At 28.4% G+C, this 9,527-nt stretch overlaps 1 protein-coding gene across 1 annotated transcript; it reads left to right on the forward strand.

Annotated features, from left to right (window-relative positions):
• The first annotated feature begins 6,842 nt into the window (after positions 1 to 6,842).
• Positions 6,843 to 8,058, forward strand: LOC125839550 (probable membrane-associated kinase regulator 1). Its single transcript, XM_049518538.1, has one exon. It carries the CDS (start codon positions 6,979 to 6,981, stop codon positions 7,999 to 8,001), a length of 1,023 nt encoding a protein of 340 aa, XP_049374495.1. The 5' UTR covers positions 6,843 to 6,978; the 3' UTR covers positions 8,002 to 8,058.
• The last annotated feature ends 1,469 nt before the right edge of the window (positions 8,059 to 9,527 follow it).

The following is a 9,527-nucleotide window of genomic DNA, read 5'->3' on the forward strand; positions in this document are numbered from 1 at the left end:
CATTTTCCGGAAAATGTTTTCCTTCATACCAAACACACCCTTAGAGTGTTATTCCAATTTTACCCTTCATTTGAATTTTCAATGTGATGACTTCAATAAATTTGACAATAATTAATAAGGGTAAAAATGGAAAATTATATTTAATTTATATCTTAATCTACTTATCTTAAAGGATGTGAAATACCTTGAAAATTCAGTTAATATGAAATGGATGAAGTATTATATATTCAAAGGGTAATATATATATATATATATATATATATAATAAAAGAGAAGTGATATATGGCCAGAGTAAACGGATGGAGTATTTACTCTTTGTGGTCCCAAATAAGCATAATTAAGAGCATGAAATTTGGAGCCAATAAACTTTAATTTTCAAAAACTTGTACACTACTCTCAGATCTAATTAAACCTTCTTGGCTTTTCCGTACCACGAAACCAATACTCATTAATTATTTTTTATTAATTTCGATGTATTTAAGGTAATTAATTGAGATTAATCACCGATTAATTAGCATTTCTCCCTCTAATTAGTGCTTCAAGTTTATAACAACTCTTCGTGATTACGAATGACTACTCATAGTGATAGGCAGAAAATGCATGTCTCAATAATTAATGTTTGCTATTAGAGTATATGCTTTGACTTCTAAGTTTTCAAATATGGAACAAAAGAGATATTTCCACCATCCATCTTTATTTGTTACGTATATTAAAAATAGTTATTTTATTTTATCATTTTGTGTCTATTTTATTTTTGTTATTAAATACTACTCTCTTCGTTCTTTTTTATATGTCATCCCTTTCTATAAATAGTTGGTCCATAATACTCTCATTTCATAAAATTAATGCATAAATTACCATATTGTTCATTTTTTACCCTTGTGAGTTATTAGCCTTGAAAATATAAATTTGACCAACTTAGAAAAACTAAGTAAATGATTCATGTTCATTGGTTAAATTAATTAATTAATCAAGATAAATTTATTTATATTCATTGATTGAAAACTTGAGTTCCAATAAATAAAATAAGAGTAGAAAGGTAAAGTTACATCACTCCTTAATGCAAGTGCAAAGTAAAAATATGACATATAAAAAGGAACGAATGGAGTACTATTCACTCGCCCACATTTAAATGAACTATATTCAATAATGGTGACATAGTAAAATTATCATTATTTCTCAAGGATGATGTTAAATCAAATATGGCTAAGTAAAGATGGACGAAGGGGGTATATATGCTCAAAAGTTGTAGTGGAGTATGTAGCAAGATTTTTAGGTTTGTTTTACTAAATTATTTTTATTATTTATGCTCGATTGAAGTTTGACTATCATTATTTTATATAATTATTTAATGTTAAAGGTAAAATGAAAAATCTATTTTAACGTAAGAATCAAATGGAACGGAGGGAAAAATATGTATCAATGCATATAATTAACAGTGTTTTGGAAGTTGCAATTAATCATTTTATTAATGAGATTGCTTCATTAAGCATGTGACACTGTTGAGTTTTCCCCTTCAATCAAGACTAGATTTATAGTACTACTTTCTTAATCACAAAATTAAGGATTAATTAATGAGATTAAATTAATTAGTTTTCAGAACTTGTTTTCGTCTTTATATGCTTAATTCGGAACTGGTCTTCATCGGATACCAATAATCTAAATCTAAATCAGCAATTGATCAGAAAAAAGAAAATAAACTGAAAAACAACTAGAGAACAACCCATAACATAAATTTTTTTAAAAAAATATTTTTTTTAGGGGTGTCAAGCAACCCTCCTTCCTCGAAAATTTTACTAAGTATATATTTTAATACTATGCATAAAGATATATATATTAAACGAAATGTCATTATTTGACAAAAGCTATATATTGACGTGTTGGTTCAGTGGCTGATTTTGTTGTTTGAAGTAGATCTCTTCTAACTTAAAACTAGTTTAAATCAATGAGTCAAGGATATAACCTATTTATATGTACGATGATATATTTTTCCTTCTATAAATATCGATATCATTTTAAAAAAATTCTACATACGCTACTGTGTATCTTAGTTATTAATGTTATATATGGAACATATGAACATTTTCATAATGGGTTGCAAGTAGCTTTTGTGAAAAAATTTGATCATCCAATCAATTTTTTTCAAAGCAAAGAATACAATAATTTGTTTACACTCTTTGAAATATCCTTACACAACAGATGACATACAAGTGAAAATTAAATAGTATCCTTCCGCACGTATTAAGACTACAAGATAAAAAGTAAATTTTATTTTCTAATAATGTCGAATTAGAATAAGACAAACAAATTAATATCGAGGGAGTACAAAATATAGATATGTTCATTGCCAACTATCAATTGTGACATCTAATAAATTAAGTTAAACTTGATATTCATAGGGGAACAGAAGTTTAAAATTCCCATCTAATTAAAATAATGTTGTTGTAGTACTTTTTTAGCATGCTAAATATTAATTCTTCAATTCTATATTTAAACTTTCATGCATGTGATATTAACCAAAGCTCAGTGGCAGCTATGATGCAGCTGAACTATAAACAGCTAAAACATAGTTGGTTTATGGATTTTTTTACCATCAAATTGTAATTGATTTTAAGCTAAAGTTAGCTGTGTTAAGCAGGTCCAAATCCCATTGAAGATTGATAATAATCATTAATTAGATTTGATACAATGCAAATACTTAATTATATAAAATTATGTCACAAAGTGTTACACTTGATTGCCACAGCCTACAAGCTTTGCCTTTATTATGCATGCATATATTACTTAACTTGATCCCATCATAATCCTACTGTCACTAATTAATTAATTACTAAATATAGTAATGGTTTTTTTTTTAGTAATTAGTTTCATAATAAGGTGCTAATCAATAATCACTTTCTTTATCGAAGAAAATTAAAATTAAAAAAAAAAGTGATTTTATCATGAGATAATAATTGTTAATTGAGTGAACATCTGAATCAACTCATTGAGCTATATGTATGACAATCGAAGTTAGCACATGAGCGGGTAAATCTTAGTATGTAGCTTAGTTAATTGACTATTTCAACTTTTACTTCGTCAATGAGAGTTCAGTTCTCACTTTATAATCCCCTCCAATATTTCTCCTTAAAAAAAGAGAGAGGAGGAGAAGAAGATGTGTTATTGTATGGTAATTAGAAAAGTATACAAATTATTGTAGAAAATTTTATTGTATATAGTATATAGCTAGCTAGGATAATCTTAAAGATATTTGTTATAGATTGATAAAATCATTTTATCTAAATTCTTTTGTAGTCACGTGAAATTAAATTAATGAGGAAATAATTGTCACATATATATCTTGCCTACCAGATTGTCGTCATGCAATATAAATTATATGTAGCATGCACTACAAAACACATATAATTATGGTTGTTATTTTCTCTTTACACCTATAAAGTAAGTAGTTCAATTATGTACATGTATAGTAATTAATATTATATGTATGTATCTGGCTCACATTAAAAATAAAGTTAGAGGCTATATTACAAGTATATCTGTCTATAACAAGTGAATTAAGGCAATGTAGCACTTTCACCGTCTCAATTTATATGATAACAATTGACTAGATTCAAAATATGAAAATTAAATGATGAAAAATTTAAAGATTTGTGTGGTTATAAGTTTATTTTCTTATGAGTAAATTGTCTTTAGTTATAAAAAGCTGACATTCTTTTGAAATCGATTAAAATTAAAACTATGTCACGTAAATTGTAATAATGAATTTTTTAATTATGACATGTTAAAATATATTGATCTATCATAGTCTAAAAATTTGAAGATAAATTAATCCTTAGAATGGTCCCCTCATGTACTCACTAGTGCTAAGACATAAATCCAACAGTAATTTATTTAGGCCCTCCACTTTTAACGTCCAAGTCACGTGACACCTTTGAGTAAATGCAACAAGAGCCCTCGTAAAAAGGTGTGTGGAGCCTTGAATTTTGAACTTGAAACCTCAAGATAATTTCGAATCTCAAAATTCACTAGTCAATATCAAGTCTTAATTTCAAATATTCAAAATCTCCCTCAATATATACATTATATCTTTATATATGCAAAAATATAATTCTTACTAAATAAATTTGAGTGAACACCATCGTCCCTGGAATCCGCCCCTGCACATGCATGGACTATAAGACAGATGCACTTATATACTATAGCTGAGAAGTGAGAAGGACTTCTCAATATATTATATGTACATCTCCCATGTGATTTTTCTTCAGAAAAATTCAAATCAATTCCCCACCATCCCCTCTTTCATTTATGTATACTCTAATTCTCACCACATTTATGAATCCTCCAACCCTATCTCCTGTTTTCTGGATTTAATTTAACTATCACCTTTTGGAGAAATATCTATCTAGAATAAGTATTATTGTCTGATCACTATCAAGGGGTGCAATGAAATAAACGAAACTTTTTTACTTTTAATAATACATATCAGGTTCAAATCCTAGCTAGGAATGAAGAAATTTCTTATAGGAAACATAACGATTAACTTTTTTTGTGTAAGTTCTATATATATAGAAAATATCTGAATTAATCGAAAAATTAAAGCACGTTCCAAACATACCATATAGTTATACAAAAAAAAAAAACTTTAATTGTCGTCTCGCTCACCACCAAAAAAAACATGAAGAATGAATGTGATTTTCTATTTTGTAATTAAAATTTTTGAATTTGAACTTTAAAAATGAAGAAACTTTTGATTGAGAGCACCGCACATTAGATAAATCTGAATTAGTTAGATAGTGGACTCCAAATAATAAATGGTTATAAAGAAAAGTTAGATTGTCCCTATATAGGATGAGATAATTAGTTGGATTTTGTCGTGTTCTAAATGGTAATTAAGTTAAAAGCCAAATTAACAGTTGTGTATACAGGTGTATGGCTATTATCTTCTTAATTGTGATTAAGTTAATGCCAACTTAACAGTTGTATTATGACATTTTTTTTAATGGTTAATAAGTCCGATTTGTCGGTTCGGTTTGCATCGAGTCAAATCAAATGTTAATTCTAATCTCTTTTTGGAATTAAATGTGTTCAGTTCCTTTCATTTTTTCAAAGAAAAAGAAAAAGAGAACACTGATGATAATTATATATACCTAAATTACTTGCAACATTTTGAAACTACATTCAGAATATGAATATAAGATTGCGTATACACTTTTTAATAATTAATCATTGATTAATTGATTTGTATTTTCTCGTTGATTTGTTGATATTTGAGGTTAATTATTTAGATAGATATAAATATCTGATAGAAATAAGTATTTATCAAGTATTGTACTCAAAAATAAAATTTAATAAAAAATAACTTTGTTATTTATAAAATATTACCCAATTTCGATAATTGAAAATTTAAACAACTTTATTTCTTGAAATATTATTATTATTAAAATTAGTAATTTAACAAAAGTATTCCCTTCACTTGGATAGTCAACAATATTTTTTAATGAGAAATTAGTACACTATAATACTCATTCTGTCCACTAATACTTGTTCACTATTGATTTTGCACACTTATAAATAGAAGGATAATTTTATTATATCACTCTTTGAATATAATTCCTACAACAATAATTGTCTACTATACTAATAATAATTGTCCAACAATACTTGTCCAATTTAGAAAATCAAAAGATAATTTACCTTTTGTGTCTATTTAACACTTGTTATCAAATATTATTTATCATCTAACATATTTTTCATAGCATTAAAAATTTAATAAAATCACAGGATAATATAGTAATATTACCCCTATTTGTTATTGTTTCTTAAGAGGTGTGTCAAGTCAATAGTGAACAACTATTGTTAGCAGATGGAGTAATAAACACACTGTCTTGAAAAATGAAATAGGAGAATAAGAATAACTATAATTAATGATAAAATTGAATTAGAAACTAAGTTTGAAATTATCTATTAATTTTATAAATTGGACAAATATTATTAGACAACTATTATTGAACAGAAGGAGTATCTGGTCTAACTTTTTATCGAATTTAAAATGCATTGATCTCTTCAATAACTTTTTCAACTATCTCTAATTTTAAGAAAAGTTTGGAAGAAAATAAAATAAATATTGACCATCATTAATTAATGTCATTAACTACTCTGCCCTCTGTATACTTTTACTTCCGTTATTTCAAAGTAGATTTTTTTTTAAACGTATCAAAAATAAATACTCCTTTCATTCTAATTTATGCAATATTTTTTGGATTTTAAGATTCAAACAAAACTATTTTTAATCGTAAATTTTTCAAACATCTTTTAAATAGCTTTAGTTGTCAATTATTGTGACTTATAGTACTGTTTAAGTAGTTTATAAATATATAAATTTCATTTCAAAAAATTTGAAGATTCAATACGTAAATCATCGGTCAAACTTAAATAATTTGACTCTCGAAAAATAAAAAATGCCACATAAATTGAAACAAAGGAAATAATTATTTTTCCTCATATTTTATTTATTATTTAAAATTAATTTTCAAAACCTAATACTCCTAAATAAGCATCAATTAATTGGAATAATGTGATAAAATAATTATATGAGTACAAGTTTAGATATGATAAGTAAAAATAAACGCTGGAAGTGATTTTTAAAAGGGTAAGTCACACCCCCAAAAAATTCATTATTAATGTAGATGGGAGGACATAAGTTGCTAAAACATTAACCCAAAGTTCAATCTTTAATTAGATCTACAATAATTATTGTTCCATCAATTATTTTATTTAGAAAGTACCAACACTCCATTTCTTAGAAAAAAAGCTTAGACCCTTTTTAATTACACTTTCCTCCACAAATTAAAGTCTCAACATGTGCTCCATATAAGAAGCCATTTTTCTTCCACTTCTCTCCCTGCCTGCCCTTCTCTTTGCTTTCACCTCCATAGCCTTTGTAATATCCATAATGTAGTTTCTTTACATAAAAAAAAAATGGGAAGAAGAACAGATAGAAAACCTAAATCTTACACTCTTCCTTCTTCTCCAACTCATTCATCTTCATCTTCTGATTTCGAATTCACCATTCCCCTTTCTCCACGTAGTCGAAAAATCTCCCCTAACATATGCCCCGCTGACGAACTTTTCTACAAAGGACAACTCCTTCCACTCCATCAATCCCCTCGTTTGTCTATGGTTCGTACTCTCCTTCTAGCCTCATCCTCGACCTCTTCCTCCTCTGATACCACAACCACTGCTTCCCGTGACTCCACGGGAAGCAGTGGTAGCTCCAACGACTCCCAGTACTCGTACTCGAGTACTGGTGACCTCGTCCTCCTCCCTGACGGATGTGATTCATCACGTCCTAGCTCTGTCATGGAGGAGGACGAGTTCAAGCGCCTTAATACGGGGTCGGTCAAGAAGGCGGGTAGTAGTAGTACTAATAAGTACTTGAATTTTTCGCTAGCGAGATTCTCTTCCGTGTTCCGCAAGGAATCTAATAAGAGTAACCGTAATGTTATCAATGATTCTGATGGGATCTCAGGAACTCTGTCTGCTCAGACATCGTCTGTGAGACGGATGAGTACGTCGGCTAGAGAAGTCATACGTAAGTACTTGAAGAAAGTCAAACCATTATACGAGAAATTATCACAAAAGCCTTCGGAGAAAATTATTGCTTCGTCACGTACCGTAACGTTGTGCAAAAATAGGGAGAATATTTGTTCTATGATCAAAGAAAGTACTCAAAATGCAACAATTTCACATTCTTTTTCTGGGAATTTGAGGTATCCAAGGAGAAGAAGCTACGTGTCAAGCTGTCCTTCGTCGATGAGATCATCGCCTAGCCATTCAGGGATCCTTAGTAGAAGCGGGTACAACACGCCGCCGCCGACCAATAAGACGATGACAGGTGGAAATTCATCAGATTCTTCTACTATGGAGGAGCTACAAAATGCAATTCAAGGTGCAATTGCACATTGCAAAAATTCCATGCTTCAAAATCACAACGTTACTTAATAATAATTTGGGTTAGTACTGAAATTTAACGAATGTTTAATTAATGTTGTTGTTTTTTTGCAAGGGTAAATAAGGAAGGAAAAAAAAAAGATAAAGAGTATTTGTGTTTAATTTCTAGTTTAATTAATTAGCTATTGGGGATCTAAAGGGTTTTTTGTTTTTATTTAGTGGGTTATTTGACTGATGGAAGATGAGGAATTTAACCTTTTGTTGGTTTTTTTTCCTTATTTTTTTTTATTATATAATTTTAACCTAGCCGTTGTGTCTTGATCTAAGTAGTTTTAATGAGTTGCATGTGATGTTATTAATGGATCATTCATTTGGATTTTTCCCTTCTGTTTTGTTCCATCGAAATTTGGAGCTTCTTGGAATTTGTACTCCGTAATTTGTCTTCTACGACTCTATATTGTATGTGTAATCTGAGTAGTACTTCGTCAAAGAATATCGTGCAGTGGATAAAATTACTTTTTTTTTTTATTTAAAAGTTTTGATAGTTCGTATCAAATATTTCTCCCTAAATGAGGCTCAAATTCGATATAGTAAGGAACAAATACTATATTTTGCAATAACATACTTATTTTGAGATAAATAAAATAATTAATCGAGAACAGTTTCAAATCAAGACCAAGTAAAATGAAAGGCGGTACGTAGTAACTAGTAAGTTTTGAGTTGAAATTAATTATAAGAGGGTCGTACAGGCATTAATGAGTTTTGTATAAATATATGTGAGATTCTAATTCCATGTGCCCCATGGAAAGATTGAGTATAGTTTTAAAATTCTCTAGTTGGACATAAGGCCGGTGTGACATTTATTATAGGAAACAACTTATGAAATTTCTTTAGTTTGAATTTCAAATTCATTCAAACTACGGAACCTTAGAATTAAATTACTCATGTTTTCCATCTTCTATAAAAATAGAATGGTTTTTCTCTTCTTGATAATTTACTATATACGTTGATAATATAGAAAATTTTAATAGTTTAGTTGGTTGATTATCTAAGTTTTTATCTTATTGGTTAGAGTTTGATTCTCTATGTAGTATTTTTCTATTCTCATTTCCCTCATCTTTGCACCCAAATTTGCACACAAAAAAAGAAATTTTAAAAAATAAGCTGATGATATACATACAATTTTATAATATTGCATCGTTAAAAAAATAAGTAACAATAACTCTCCTTAAAAAAGTAAATTTGTAATCTTGATAGATTATGGTTATAACATATAAAAATAACTTGATAACATAAAAAATTATACTCCCAATGATTGATATTAGTAAAAATTATTTTCCAAATAATAATTTAGTATTCAAAATTTACTCGTTCGATTAATAACTATGTAACTCAATTTATGTTCCTATGATGATCTTCTTGAATTTGATCTTACAATTTTCTCAAATATCCAATTAATTTCATAGTCAACACCGACAAAACTAGCATTGTCACCTTTAAATAAATGCTCTCTTTTTTGTCATCATAATTTTGACTTTAGGGATCACACGATCGAGTCATGACAATATTAAATTTCG

This window comes from Solanum verrucosum, unplaced genomic scaffold (assembly GCF_900185275.1).
Source record: "Solanum verrucosum unplaced genomic scaffold, falcon-dt-bn FXZP01000306.1, whole genome shotgun sequence".
Classification (NCBI taxonomy): Eukaryota; Viridiplantae; Streptophyta; class Magnoliopsida; order Solanales; family Solanaceae; genus Solanum; species Solanum verrucosum.